At 37.3% G+C, this 14,949-nt stretch overlaps 1 protein-coding gene across 1 annotated transcript in view; it reads left to right on the forward strand.

Annotated features, from left to right (window-relative positions):
- The window catches only part of dock1 (dedicator of cytokinesis 1), a 270,237-nt gene that overhangs the window by 238,025 nt on the left and 17,263 nt on the right, over positions 1-14,949 (forward strand). Inside the window, exons 45-46 of the mRNA XM_016230377.1 lie at positions 4,158-4,295; positions 8,319-8,464. Of these exons, the coding sequence (XP_016085863.1) occupies positions 4,158-4,295; positions 8,319-8,464 (284 nt within the window). The remainder of the gene's footprint in view (positions 1-4,157; positions 4,296-8,318; positions 8,465-14,949) is intronic.

Genomic DNA, 14,949 nt, shown 5'->3' on the forward strand with positions numbered 1-14,949 from the left:
CTGTCTGTCAGGAAGCTGTTGATCCACTGACAGACGGAGGTGGGCACAGAGAGCTGAGTTAGTTTGGGCAGGAGGAGGTTTGGGATGATAGTGTTAAAGGCCGAGCTGAAGTCCACGAACAGGATCTTCACATAAGTCCCTGGTCTGTCTAGATGTTGCAGAACATAATGCATTCCCATATTGACTGCATCATCCACAGACCTGTTTGCTCTGTAGGCAAACTGAAGAGGATCCAGCAAGGGTCCAGTAATGTCCTTCAGGTGGGCCAGTACCAGTTTTTCAAATGACTCCATGACGACAGACGTTAGAGCCACAGGCCTGCAGTCATTTAGTCCTGTAATTTTGGATTTCTTTGGGATGGGGATGATGGTGGAGCGTTTGCAGCATGAAGGGACTTTGCACAGCTCCAGTGATCTGTTGAAGATCTATGTGAACTGGTCAGCACAGGATTTCAGACAGGCTGGTGTAACACAATCTGGGCCTGGTGCTTTTTTCCTTTTCTGCTTCCGGAAGACCTGGCGCACCTCGTCTTCACTGATTTGCGGTGCAGGTGTGGGGGAGAGGGGGGTTGCAGGGGGCGCGAATGGGGGGTGTGGTTTTTTTTTTTTAAACCTGCAGTAGAACTCATTCAGATCGTCTGCCAGTTGTTGATTCTCCACAGTGCTGGGGGATGGTGTCTTGTAGTTGGTGATCTCTTTCAGACTTTTCCACACTGATGCCGAGTCGCTGGAAGTGAACTGAGTACTTAGTTTTTCAGAATAATTCCTCTTTGCCACTCTGATCTCCTTTTCCAGTGTGGGTATAACTAAAGACAGGACAAACTAACAAAAACACAAAAATAACTGCAGAGCACGCCACGGAGGCCGCCATCATCATCGGCGCCATCTCGATCACTTTTCTGTCAGATTACGGCTCAGACAGCTTTCCTGACAGTGACGACCAATATGCATTCCTACCAGGACTTATTTAACATACAACAATGATAAGCCATGGTTCACAGCAAAACTCAGACAGCTTTGTCAGGCCAAAGAGGATGCCTACAGGAGTGGGGACAGAATCTTGTACAATCAGGCGAGGAGCACACTGACAAATGAGATCAGAGTGGCTAAGAAGAGCTACTCTAAACAGCTGCAGCAAACGACCCTGCTTCAGTGTGGAAAGGCATGAAATACATCACAAACTACAAGACACCATCCCCTAGCACTGAGGCAAATCAACAACTTGCTGAAGACTTGAATGAGTTTTATTGCAGGTGTGAAACTCCTGGTCTCACACCCCACACCTGCTCTGACCATCTCTTTACACAGCCATCAACAGCTCCAGCAACCCCCCTCACCCCCCTCCTGCACTTCAGATCAGTGAAGATGATTTGCGTCAGGTCTTCAGGAAACAGAAGAGAAAGAAAACACCAGGTCCAGATTGTGTTTGTCTGAAAACATGTGCTGACTAGCTGGTCTCCATCTTTTCACAGATCTTCAGCAGATTACTGGTGTTGTGTGAAGTTCCTGCCTGCTTCAAACGCTCCACCATCATCCCCATCCCAAAGAAACCCCAAATCACAGGACTTAATAGTTACATCCACACTGCAGCTAAATTCGGTTGTCAGTTTACCTTTTACTCCTTAATCACATTCTGTACACCCATAATTCACTAAAATTCGGGAGTGACAACCGCATTCCACAACCGCATTAACTCCCGAAAAATACAGGTAGTGACAACCACATTTACAGAAATTCTGTGCAGTGTACGGAACTGAACAACTAGTTGTTAATTATGATGTCACGAGAAGCACGTCAAAGTGCATGTATTGTCAGGCGTCAAGTGTTTCATGCATGGAGCAATGATTTACAGGACTCACTCCCGCATTTAAATGTGGTTTGTCACTCCTGAAACTTGCAGTGTGTACATGGCCAATGATTACAGACCTGTTGCACTAACATCTGTGGTCATGAAGTTGTTTGAGAGACTGGTGTTGGCTTATCTGAAGGACATCACAGGACCCTTACTGGACCCCCTGCTGTTTGCTAACAGAGCAAATAGGTCTGTGGATGATGCAGTCAACATGGGACTGCATTATATCCTACAACATCTAGACAAATTGCAGGGACTTACATGAGGATCCTGTTTGTGGACTTCAGTTCGGCTTTCAATACAATCATCCCAGCACTCCTCCAGACCAAACGAACCCAGCTCTCTGTTCCTACCTCTATTTGTCAGTGGATCACCAGCTTTCTGACAAACAGGCAACAGCTAATGAGACAGGGGAAATTAATGTCAAACAGCTGCTCTATCAGCACTGGCGCCCCTCAGGGATGTGTGCTCTCCCCACTGCTCTTCTCCCTCTACACCAATGACTGCACCTCTACTGACCCCTCTATCAAACTCCTGAATTTTGCAGACGACACTACAGTCATCGGCCTCATCTGGGACGGAGACAAGTCTGCATATACAAGCAAGGTTTAGCAGCTGGCTGGCTGGTGCAGTCTTAACAACCTGGAGCTAAACACGCTCAAAACAGTGGAGATGATCGTGGACTTCAGGAGAACCCCCCCCACTCACCATCATGAACAGCACTGTGGCTTCAGTAGAGTTATTCAGGTTCCTGGGCACCATCAGCTCTCAGGACCTGAAGTGGGACAATCACATCGACTCCATCGTTAACAAGGCCCAACAGAGATTGTACTACCTTCGCCAGCTGAGGAAGTTCAACCTGCCAAAGGAGCTGCTCACACCGTTCTGGTTTGGCTCAGCTACAAAATCAGACATTAGAAGACTACAGAGGACGGTTCGGACTGCTGAGAGGATTATTGGTGCCCCCCTGCCCACCCTTCAAAAACTGTTTATATCCAGAGTGAGGAAAAGGGCTCAGAAAATCACTCTGGATCTCTCACATCCAAGCCATCTCCTTTTTGAACTCTTCCCATCTGGCCGGAGCTACAGAGCACTGAACACTGAACCAGGACTGCCAGACAAAAGAACAGTTACTTTCAGCCGCAAGAAATCTTTCTTTCTTTCTCTTTTTCTTTCTTTCTTTTTCTTTCTTTCTTTCTCTCTTTCTTTATTTCTCTCTTTCTCTCTCTCTCTCTCTCTCTCTCTCTCTCTTTCTTTCTTTCTTTCTTTCTTTCTTTCTTTCATATTATCTGTGTGTCGTTGTTATTGTCTCAGTGTGCTGGATGGTTCTGTCACCAGAACAAATTATTTGTATGTGCATGTATTTGTTATTTGTATGTATAAATAAAATATTTAATAATTTGTTTTATTTTATATTTAATTTTACTGTATAGACTTAAACTATATGGTAAAATATAAAAATGCATTTTTAGACAATAATCACACAATACACTACACGATTTTATTTTTCTATATTGTTTTTTTTTTTTTAACCAAAAAATTTTTTTTTTTCAAAACTGCTATAGAAGTTAGAGAAAAAAGCTTGAAAATCAATTTAAAGTTATTACATGAAATACTTTTAAGTACATTATTAGTGTTGGATTTAGAAAAATCATTGTAATTACAAAGACCATAGTAAAAGTTATTATTTACACGTTTAAGATTGAATTTCAGGTTGGATTTTTTTGGGGGTGAATGTTAATGATTTTTATTTAATGTTTTATTTAATTAGTTACATTGCATTTATGTTAATACAGCATTAGTTAACAAATAATGCATAATGAGTACATAATACTGTGGTTAATTGTTGTTTTAGATGTAATGTTTTATTTTTTATATATTTTATTTTAATTTACTGTATAGTCTTTAACTTCATGACTACATTTAAAAATGCATTTGTAGGGAATAAAGTCATAAAATACTTTTATTTTGATATATTGTTTTGTAACAAAGAATGTGTATATTTATTAATACAGCAATAGAAGTTGAAGAAAAAAAATACATGTAAAAATAATTTTAAAGTTATTCTTTTATTTAGGTAAATTTTGGTATTGGGCTTAGATAAATGCTTGCAATAAGATATAGTAAAAGTCATTAATTACACGTTACACGTTGGTTGATTTGATGCCGTTTGGTGAATGTATCTTTTTTTCTCAAATTTTCATGTCAGGTTGATTTTTGGGGTGAATCCTTAGGGATTTTTTCTTAATTTTTATGTAGCATTGTGATTTCATTCCTTTGCTTATGTTTGTGTGCTTCTCATTCAGATCCCGAACCTGGCTGAAGGAGTCCGCATCCATGGCCAGAAGGTGACGGAGGCTCTTCGTCCGTTTCACGAGCGTTTGGAGGCGTGTTTCAAACAGCTCAAAGAGAAGGTGGAGAAGCAGTACGGCATCAGAACACTAGTGAGTCCCAACAGTGTTCATCACAGCTCGCTTGCATGTATCACATTGCCTCAGGATGGACTCTTACCTCACAATACAAACATATCACTTTGAACTATTTACACATTCTCTTTCTGATTTATGTGTTGCATGTTTGTCTGCATTTGTCTTTGTTGGATCTTGGTTTCCTCTCTTGGTTTCTTCCTCACTATCTTGGGACCTTGTTTTGACTTACTCGTTGGGGAATATAATGCATTATTATTTAAATATGCTGCTTTATAAAGATAAGCTGCTTTAGAATATATACTGTGAAAAGCACTACAGAAATTTTGAACTGAATAAAGTCATGGCAGCATTTCGATTATTACGGGCATTGTACAATTGCAGTTTTAAATGCTCTCACTTGCTTTAATAGAACTGGAAGATTCTTGCTAATTTTTCAAAGTCAACTATAAAAATCTTAACAGTCACTCATAGTATTATCAGGCTGAATACTTTTTTTTTGTCCAGCATGATAATATGCATGCAAAAACAAGCACTTTTTTAGAATCTTTAGCAACTTTCTGTTCAAAATTAAGTCGTTAATTATTTTTAATAATATGAAAAAAATTACTATTTTGGTGAGAGAATTTTTTTGGAATAAAAAAAGAAAGATAATTGCGACTTTTTATTTCATTATATAATTTATTATTATTATTATTAAAGGGGTCATATGATGCTTTTTTAAAGATCCTTTTTTTTGTGTATTTGGTGTAACAGAATATGTTGACATGCTTTAATGTTCAAAAAACACATTATTTTTCAAATTCAGTACATTATTGTAGGTCCTCTATGCCCCGCCTCCTCTTTTAATCAGTGGTATTATGTTGTTAATCAAACTGTGATAGATTTCTCATCAAAATTGTCTTCTGTATAAGCCTGGTAATTTTTTGTAACACCTGCCGCCAGCTTAATCATGCAGTTCATCAGTGCTTGTTATTGGGACTCGTTACCTTTTAATTAGGTCTAACAGCGCTGACAAAAGAGCACTGCATTTTTTATGCATTACATTACATTTCATTTACTTAACAAAAACACCCTTTTATTATTATTTAGGATGACCTTGTATGAAATGAGAAAGATTACTTATGAAGTTACTTCATACAGCATAGTTTTAATAGATGATTGATGAGTCTCATTTTCATAAACCTTTAGTTTGAAATGCTCTTGCAACTGTACAATTTAAAACATCTCATCTTTTTCCTTATTCACATCTGGTTGCTGTGGAAAATCTTGTGTAGCACAAACAAATAGATTTTTAATTGTATTAATGGTATTGATAATTGATATATCAAATATTGTTTTCAATGATGATTTGTCTTGCTTTTTGCAGAGCATATTTTAACATATATTTAAATATACTTTATATGTATATATACATATGCATTTTTACAGCATTTGGTGCCAAAAACCTTAACTTACAGTGGGGCAAAAAAGTATTTAGTCAGCCACCAATTGTGCAAGTTCTCCCACTTAAAAAGATGAGAGAGGCCTGTAATTTTCATCATAGGTATACCTCAACTATGAGAGACAAAATGAGAAAAAAAAAATCCAGAAAATCACATTGTAGGATTTTTAAAGAATTAATTGGTAAATTCCTCGGTAAAATAAGTATTCAGTCTGGCATTACATTGTCTTAAGTGGGAAAAAAAAGTAGAGTTTCCTCAGCTGTATTTTGAGATGCACAGGGTCAATGTGAGTCTTTGTAACCGTGGGAAAGACATTCCCAAACACACTGTACAGAATCGCGCCTCTCCTCCGGTCCGAACAGACATGCTGAGATCCCTGACAGGAGAATGTTGGGAGTCCTTGGGAGGGAATGAGAGATGGGGACAAAAGAGTGCGGCAGACAGGTAGAGAAAGAGAGCAAACGTGTGAGAGAGATCTGTAGCTGGCAGATATTGATTGCCGTGCTCTGCAAAGGTGCTAGAATTAGCAGCGAAGTGTGTGAAAGACTGAGAACGTGATTTGTGCTGCATATCTGTTTCAAGGACATCTCAGGGCTGTGAGACCGAGAGGAGGAGGATAAGGAAGGTATGAGTGATTCATATATTCACACATACAGTGGGGCAAAAAAGTATTTAGTCAGCCACCAATTGTGCAAATTCTCCCACTTAAAAAGATGAGAGAGGCCTGTAATTTTCATCATAGGTATACCTCAACTATGAGAGACAAAATGAGAAAAAAAAATCCAGAAAATCACATTGTAGGATTTTTAAAGAATTAATTGGTAAATTCCTCGATAAAATAAGTATTTGGTCACCTACAAACAAGCAAGATTTCTGGCTCTCACAGACCTGTAACAACTTCTTTAAGAGGCTCCTCTGTCCTTCATTCGTTACCTGTATTAATGGCATCTGTTTGAACTCGTTATCAGTATAAAAGACACCTGTCCACAACCTCAAACAGTCACACTCCAAACTCCACCATGGCCAAGACCAAAGAGCTGTCAAAGGACACCAGAAACAAAATTGTAGACCTGCACCAGGCTGGGAAGACTGAATCTGCAATAGGTAAGCAGCTTGGTGTGAAGAAATCAACTGTGGGAGCAATGATTAGAAAATGGAAGACATACAAGACCACTGATAATCTCCCTCAATCTGGGGCTCCACGCAAGATCTCACCCCGTGAGGTGAAAATGATCACAAGAACTGTGAGCAAAAATCCCAGAACCACACGGGGGGACCTAGTGAATGACCTGCAGAGAGCTGGGACCAAAGTAACAAAGGCTACCATCAGTAACACACTGCGCCGCCAGGGACTCAAATCCTGCAGTGACAGACGTGTCCCCCTGCTTAAGCCAGTACATGTCCAGGCCCATCTGAAGTTTGCTAGAGAGCATTTGGATGATCCAGAAAAGGATTGGGAGAATGTCATATGGTCAGAAGAAACCAAAATAGAACTTTTTGGTAAAAACTCAACTTGAGGAGAAAGAATGCTGAGTTGCATCCAAAGAACACCATACCTACTGTGAAGCATGGGGGTGGAAACATCATGCTTTGGGGCTGTTTTTCTGCAAAGGGACCAGGACGACTGATCCGTATAAACGAAAGAATGAATGGGGCCATGTATCATGAGATTTTGAGTGAAAACCTCCTTCCATCAGCAAGGGCACTGAAGATGAAACGTGGCTGGGTCTTTCAGCATGACAATGATCCCAAACACACCACCCGGGCAACGAAGGAGTGGCTTCGTAAGAAGCATTTCAAGGTCCTGGAGTGGCCTAGCCAGTCTCCAGATCTCAACCCCATAGAAAATCTTTGGAGGGAGTTGAAAATCCGTGTTGCCCAGCGACAGCCCCAAAACATTACTGCTCTAGAGGAGATCTGCATGGAGGAATGGGCCAAAATACCAGCAACAGTGTGTGAAAACCTTGTGAAGACTTACAGAAAACGTTTGACCTCTGTCATTGCCAACAAAGGGTATATAACAAAGTATTGAGATGAAATTTTGTTATTGACCAAATACTTATTTTCCACCATAATTTGCAAATAAATTCTTTAAAAATCCTACAATGTGATTTTCTGGATTTTTTTTCTCATTTTGTCTCTCATAGTTGAGGTATACCTATGATGAAAATTACAGGCCTCTCTCATCTTTTTAAGTGGGAGAACTTGCACAATTGGTGGCTGACTAAATACTTTTTTTCCCCACTGTATATGAGATTCACACACACAAAGAGGGTCACATGAAAACAAGCAATGGGACTAAGCAAAAACATACTCACACTATGAGTTTGGCCTTTGCAGCAGGGATCTACTATTATATTGCTGTCTGTCTAGTCAGTGAATGGTCTGAACTCTTTAAGGGCTTCTGAAAATGAGTAAATTAACATATATTGTTACTCATTTCACGTGGACAGAGATTAGGCAATCAAAACACAGTGTCAGAGAGAGGGGAAAATGCTCGTCAAAACTTAATTATGACTATTTTTGGTGCAAGAAAATGTTGAATATGGCCTCTTTTAAAGAACTGAATGTCATGATGTGTTCGTGTGTGTTTCAGCCTCCCACGTCGGACGAGCGGCGGGGCAGTCGACCACGTTCAATGGTTCGATCCTTCACCATGCCGTCATCTCAGAGGCCGCTGTCTGTCGCATCTGTGACCTCCATACCATCAGAAAACTCTCCCTCCAGACCGGGATCAGACGGGTAAACACACACACACACACACACACACACACACCCACCCACACCATCCAGACTAGTGCTAGAGCAATATATCTGCAGATATTTCACCTTTCTTTCTTTCTTTCTTTCTTTTTTTTATTTATACTGTTTATACATAATTTTTGGAAATAAATAAATGCTTTTATTTAGCAAGGATGCATTAAATTGATCAAAACTGACAGTACAGACATTTATAATATTACAAAAGATTTCTATTGCAAATAAATGCTGTTTTTTATTTTATATTCATCAAAGATTCCTGAAAAAAAGTCACCATTTCTACAAAAATATTAAGCAGCACAAGTGTTTATAACATTGATAATAATCAGAACTGTTTCTTGAGCAGCAAGTCATCATATTAGAATGATTTCTGAAGATCATGTGACACTGAAGACTGGAGGAATGATGCTGAATATTCAGCTTTTCATCTCAGGAATAAATTACATTTCAACAGAGATTCAAATAGAAAACACTTATTTTAAAATGTAATAATATTTCACAAAATTACTATTTTACTGTATTTTGCCTTGTTAAGCAATAAGAGACTTCTTTCAAAAAATATAAAAAATCTCACTGATCCCAGACTGTTAAACAGTAGCATACACACATAGTATTTAATATTTATATTAAATAATGTTTAATGAAAAATAAATGAAATATATTTTATGACATGTTAAAAGCTCAAAGAATTTTAATTTTCTTTCTATATATATATATATATATATATATATATAAATGTGTGTGTGTGTATTAATTTTGTTTTTATTTTACTATTGCAAATGAAAATATTTTTATATTTTTACTTGTTTAATAGGAGAACTAAATGTAAATGTTTAATCAAAAAATATATAAAGTATATTTTTGAAATATATTACAAATGCAACAAATTTTATTTTAACTTTATATTCATATTTATATATCTCAAATAAGATGTAAATAGTTTAATTGTTAATTTAGCTAATAAGTACAAATAATGATGGAATATAAATCGCTCTTGATATCAGCATCAGCCATTGAAAAGCTGTATTAGTGAGCACTGATCCAGACCTCTGTTGAACAGGCTGGATTCTTGACCGTGATTTATTTTCTTCTTATAGCCGTTGGAGGACTAGTACAGAACATTTCCTCGGTTAGAGTGACTTTTCTGATTTCTGTAATGCAGCTCTTTGTCATTTCCATCTCGTCTCTCTGTAGGCGGTCTGTTCCCATTCACACACTTACAGCCGTAATGCACCGAATCACCTGCTGATTCTCCAAGAAGATCATCTTACTGCACTTTGAGAAGTTCCTTCAGTTCAGACAGAATCAGCTGATGCAGTCAGATGGGTTTATATGTGTAAAATAAACATGAATTCACTTGAACTGCGCTTTACTCGGTCTCTTTACCCTGTCAGGTTGGTGGCAGTGTAGCGCGGCGGACACACAGATGCCAGCCAGAAGCATTAATCAGTGCGTGTTTGAAGAAAGTGATTCTATCAGCGATACCCTCCGCTGCTGTTTAATTGTGAAGGGCAGCGCTTCACAAGAGCTTTCATTTGATTAGTTAATCCATCTCATTAAAGCGCTTTGATTCGCTTGAGCTCCACATTCTGATTATGAGAGCCAGAGATTCTGCTGGGCTTTTTCGCTGCTTCCCGCTGTACAAAACCGCCTGCGAGTCTCATTATCGGCCAGGTCAGCAGATATGAAACGCACTTTAATGCAGAGATTCTTGCTTTTACAGGAGCGCGTTTGCATGGATGATGTACGATTTCTGTCCGGCATCGCTGCGTTTTTAAGAAACTAGTTTGTTCTGAGCTTTGGACCTGAAATCCAATAGTGATGACACAGTTTTTCTGTCTGGGTTCACGTACGCTTGTTCTAACAAATACGCTTACTGTGGTTTTCATTTACTTTATGAAACGGCAGATAAGGATAGAGCCGGCGTGAGAGCGTTTCGAGTCAGTGCCGCTGCATCTTACGTTCATCAATCATGTGCTTTCGTGCTTTGCACTCTTGAACATTTGATTTCCTATGATTTATTAAAGACCGTTATTGCAGATTTTGTTGATTTAAAAGTTATTTGGGTATCTTTAGCTTGCTGGCATAATGTTTTCTCAAAAATATGTAATTGATTTATGTATTTTGATGCATCAGTTAGACTGGGTTAAATCATAAACTGTTATTTTTTAACAGCTTAGTTTATAGCTCTCATAGGGTTATATTACAGCTGGATATTGTTATATATTATATTCCAGCTATTATTACAAATTAAGAACTTTTAAACACGTTTAATGGGGGAAAATATCTGAATGTTTTACAAAAAACATATTGAAATACATTTTTCTGACCCTCGTTTGCATTTTAATAATTACATTTTTTTAAATGTATGTTTTTATGTCCTTATTTTAATATGACTTTTCAAATTAAATACTTTTTTCCTCAGAAAATGTTTAATGAAAACAGAAAATTTAAATGTTAAATAAAAAATATATCAAATATATTTCAGACGTTATATTAAAAATGCAAAGAATTTAAACTTTATATATCTATTTTTTTATTTTGTCATTTTATAATCCTATTGCAAATGAAAAACTTGTATATATTTAATATGTAAAGTTTTTTTCTTAACTTTAATTTCTTTCTTAAAAATTCAAAGATTATTATTTTAATCATATTTATTTTTATTTTCACCTTTAATTATTTTTTATTTTTTTTGTGAGGCCTGTAAAAATGTAGCTCAAGTATAATTATGAGCAGCTCAGCGGACCAAGATGGCAGAAAATGAAAAAAAGTCCCAGGTCTGAGCCCTGATCTCTGAGATAACATGTTATAAGCATATGTGTCATTTTCAATGAGCTAATACGGTTGGTTGCCATGACACTTGAGACTGAACACCAGAAACGTGCTTTTGAGTTTACAGTTGGAGCAAAATGTCAAATGAGTGCTAATATTTGCTCAAGACTTCATAAGAGGCTTCTCTGTGATATTAAACAGCCCAGAAGTCTTATCCAATAAAACACAGTCCTGCTCTCCTCATTTGATTCCTCTTCTCTCTCATCTAATAGATTTGCCTTGGAGCCTCTCTTACCAAAGAAGCTGCACTGTAAGTCTCAGGATAAGCTGGATCGAGACGAACCTGAGAAAGACAGGAAGGAGAAGAAGAAAGAGAAGAGGAACAGTAAACACCAGGAGCTGTTTGATAAGGAGCTGAAGACGGCTGAGATCCCGCTGCAGCCCAGCGAGGCGGTCATTCTGTCAGAGACGGTGAGTATCTGTCCACACAAATCCATTCACAAATAAAGACTTTCCTCTTAGCCAGGACAAGTTTCCAGTATCAGTCACTGAAAGTAAACTTACTGCATCAGGCATCCAATCACAACCAGAAGTAGAAAGCAAAGACAAAATGTTTGCTTTTGCGGCTGCAGAAAAAGAAATGTTGAAAGTAAAATAAAGAAGAACATGCAACATATCTGGCTTGCATTTCACCCCAAAATCAAAACGGAAAGGAGGAGATGACGTCTATAATCTAACAGCATTAAGATGATGTGCATTGCTTTGTTATTTTCAAGACAATTTAGTGCATTTTTACTTTTGATTTTTGTAATTCTCATTATTTCCATTACTGTGATGCAATCATTTTTAAAATAATGTAATGTAAGTGGAAAAATCATAATGCTTCATTTTTCATCACAAAAAGAAAATATCAAAATTGTATTTGCCCCCCTCTGATTTAAAACTTTAATTTAAAAAATGAAATAAAAATCTAAAATTGGATAAAAAAATTAATCAATTGAAATATCGCATTGCCAACTAACTGAAATAAAGCAAGTTGAAGTGCTGAAATTATTAAAACTTCAGTAGATTTAAAAAAGCAGAAACTATAAAAATTACAAGAATATTTACTAAAATAAAAATGAAAACAGAAAATCTTAATAAATACTATAATAGTAATAGTAAATATAATATAATAGTAAAATAATACTAAAATGACACTGATTCCCTGAAATTTGATCTGTGTTCTTGACAGGTTTGTGATATTCACATGATTTGGATGCAGTGTAAACCGAAAGACTCTCATTTGTTTGCTTTCCATTTTAACGAATCCTTCCTAGAGCAGTCCTTTTCATCTTTTTGTTTCTGTTTTTGAGGCTGTGTGTGAAATGAGGCACGCGTCTGAATCTGCACTTCAAGCTCTTTGAATATGAATAGCGCATGCACTCAAGCAGTTCTAGAACAAACAGCACGTAATAAGAATAAATTGACCCATTCAGAGCGTCTCTGACTTCACTGACTAATGTGGCATCGTGAGGGAAGTGCGTAACCTCACCGTTCTGAATAAAGAAAAACTAGCGCACATAATTACTCGGCCCTGGACCTTCTGCATAGTTTGTCTTTTATAAATCATCATAATGACCTTGACCCTTTCTATAGGCCGCTGACCTCTGCGATTCACAGCCAGCCGATAAAGCAAGAGCTGAAAAATCTGATTTACTGCCTGATTAATCTGTCATGTTAATAACAAGGCCTGCCTTGGTCATTTTTTACATCTTTAACGATCATTTTTTAATTGTTAATGTCCTTATCTGATGAAGAACAAAGAATATAAATGTTTAAATAAGTGTGTGTGTGTGCGCGCGTGTGTGTGTGTGCGTGTGTGCGTGCGTGCGTGCGTACGTGCGCACATTTTGTTTTATTTATTTTATTGTTTTTTTTTATCTGATGCCAAAAATATCTTCCTGTTAAAAATATTATTTTTTTAAATATTTATTTTAATTTCATTGACGATTCTGAGCAGCAGTTTACACTGCAGAAGTGTTTATAAATGTTTCAAATTTGTAAATATTGTATTACATTTTTTTATTGGATGTTACATTTTAATGCACATTTTCAGCACTTACCACATTAGCATAAAAGTTACTTGACTCAAATGATATGCAAAATCTAAAATGAAAAGACTAATTTTAAATAACATTTTTGTCATGATACAAAAACTGGTTCAAACTAAACCTGCTCAAATCTGCGCTGGCGTTACCTTCTATATGGATGTAAATTTTGCATCGTGCCCTATGTAGATGAGTGAAGCAGGTTCAAACGTGTCGGCAAGTTCAGGGTGACACAGAGTGACTTATTATTTGGCCGCCTTTGAAGTTTATTCTACTGATCGTATATTAATGATGGTCATTTACAACTGGAATAATTCATAAGCCTGCTGAATTATGCATTAGATAAACCTGTATGCTCATGGAAATGGACCTGAACTGTTTGAATTGCTGTTCTTTACTCTTTTACTCATCCCCCCCCACCCCCCGGTTATTATTGTATCCATCCATTTCACGTTCTTTTTCCATGGTCACAGTTAGTCTTGATTTATGGAAACCTTTCATTAGTGATTCCCAGGAAGCGCGGTTCTCTCTGTAATGTTAATCTGTCATGTTTTCCTCTCTCCAGATCAGTCCGTTGAGGCCCCAGAGGCCCAAGAGTCAAGTGATCAGCTTGCTGGGCGAGAAAAGGCTCTCGGTGTCTCCGGGAGCCCCTGCCAACCCGTCTGCGCCCAGCATCCCACCTCCCATCACGCCCCGGGCCAAACTGCAGTTCAGCTTACTGTCTGGATCCAGTATGTCATACTTCACACTGATCTGCCATTTTCCCCTCAAGCTTTATATCGAAACATGATGAAACTGAGCCAGTTTTACTAAAGCAAACAAGGGTAAAAAGTTGATAGTTGAAAAGTTTACAACAGTAACTTCAATTTACAAAAAGATCTGGCTATTTTGGGAAGAAAGCCACTCCAAAACATTTATGTGTAATTCAAAATCCAGAGCTGACATTTTGGCATCATTTGAATAAATGAAGCTGAAAGACTGCTGTAAATACGAGAAATGATCTAATCAATCACACATCTGAACACCTGCATGCTTACAGCAGTCTGCATATTTGAAATAATAGTAAATAAAAGAAAACTGGCTTTGATGTGCTGAAATGCAGCAGAACTAGTTTTGGCATCACATATTTTCCTCTGGTGTTGTTTCGTCAGCGTAATTCAGTATACTTTAGCTGTTGGAACAAATAGAGTTGTTGACAATTATCCAAGTCCTTCAGTCTGATTTACATTTATCATTTAAAGGTTTGGGGTTGGTAAGATTTTTTAATGTCTTTGAAAGCAGTTGCTTATGCTTACCTAATAATTTGGTTACAGATACAGTACATTTTAAAATAGTTTTCTATTTGAGTATATTTTAAAATGTTATTTCAAAAGAACAGTATTTATTTGAAATTTCTTTACTTTCATTTTTGATCAGTCAATTTAATTTAGCATCCTTGCTATTAATTTCTTTAGAAAAACCTCTCACTGACCCCAAACTTTTGAACTGTAGTGCATGTAGTAGTTGTACAGTAGTGTCATTTGCATACAATTATTTTCATTTTAATATTAGCTGTTAAAAAGGAAATCGTTTATGAGCTTTATTTGATGTGTTAAAAAAAAC

This window comes from Sinocyclocheilus grahami, unplaced genomic scaffold (genome assembly GCF_001515645.1).
Source record: "Sinocyclocheilus grahami isolate Dianchi unplaced genomic scaffold, SAMN03320097.WGS_v1.1 scaffold369.1, whole genome shotgun sequence".
Classification (NCBI taxonomy): Eukaryota; Metazoa; Chordata; class Actinopteri; order Cypriniformes; family Cyprinidae; genus Sinocyclocheilus; species Sinocyclocheilus grahami.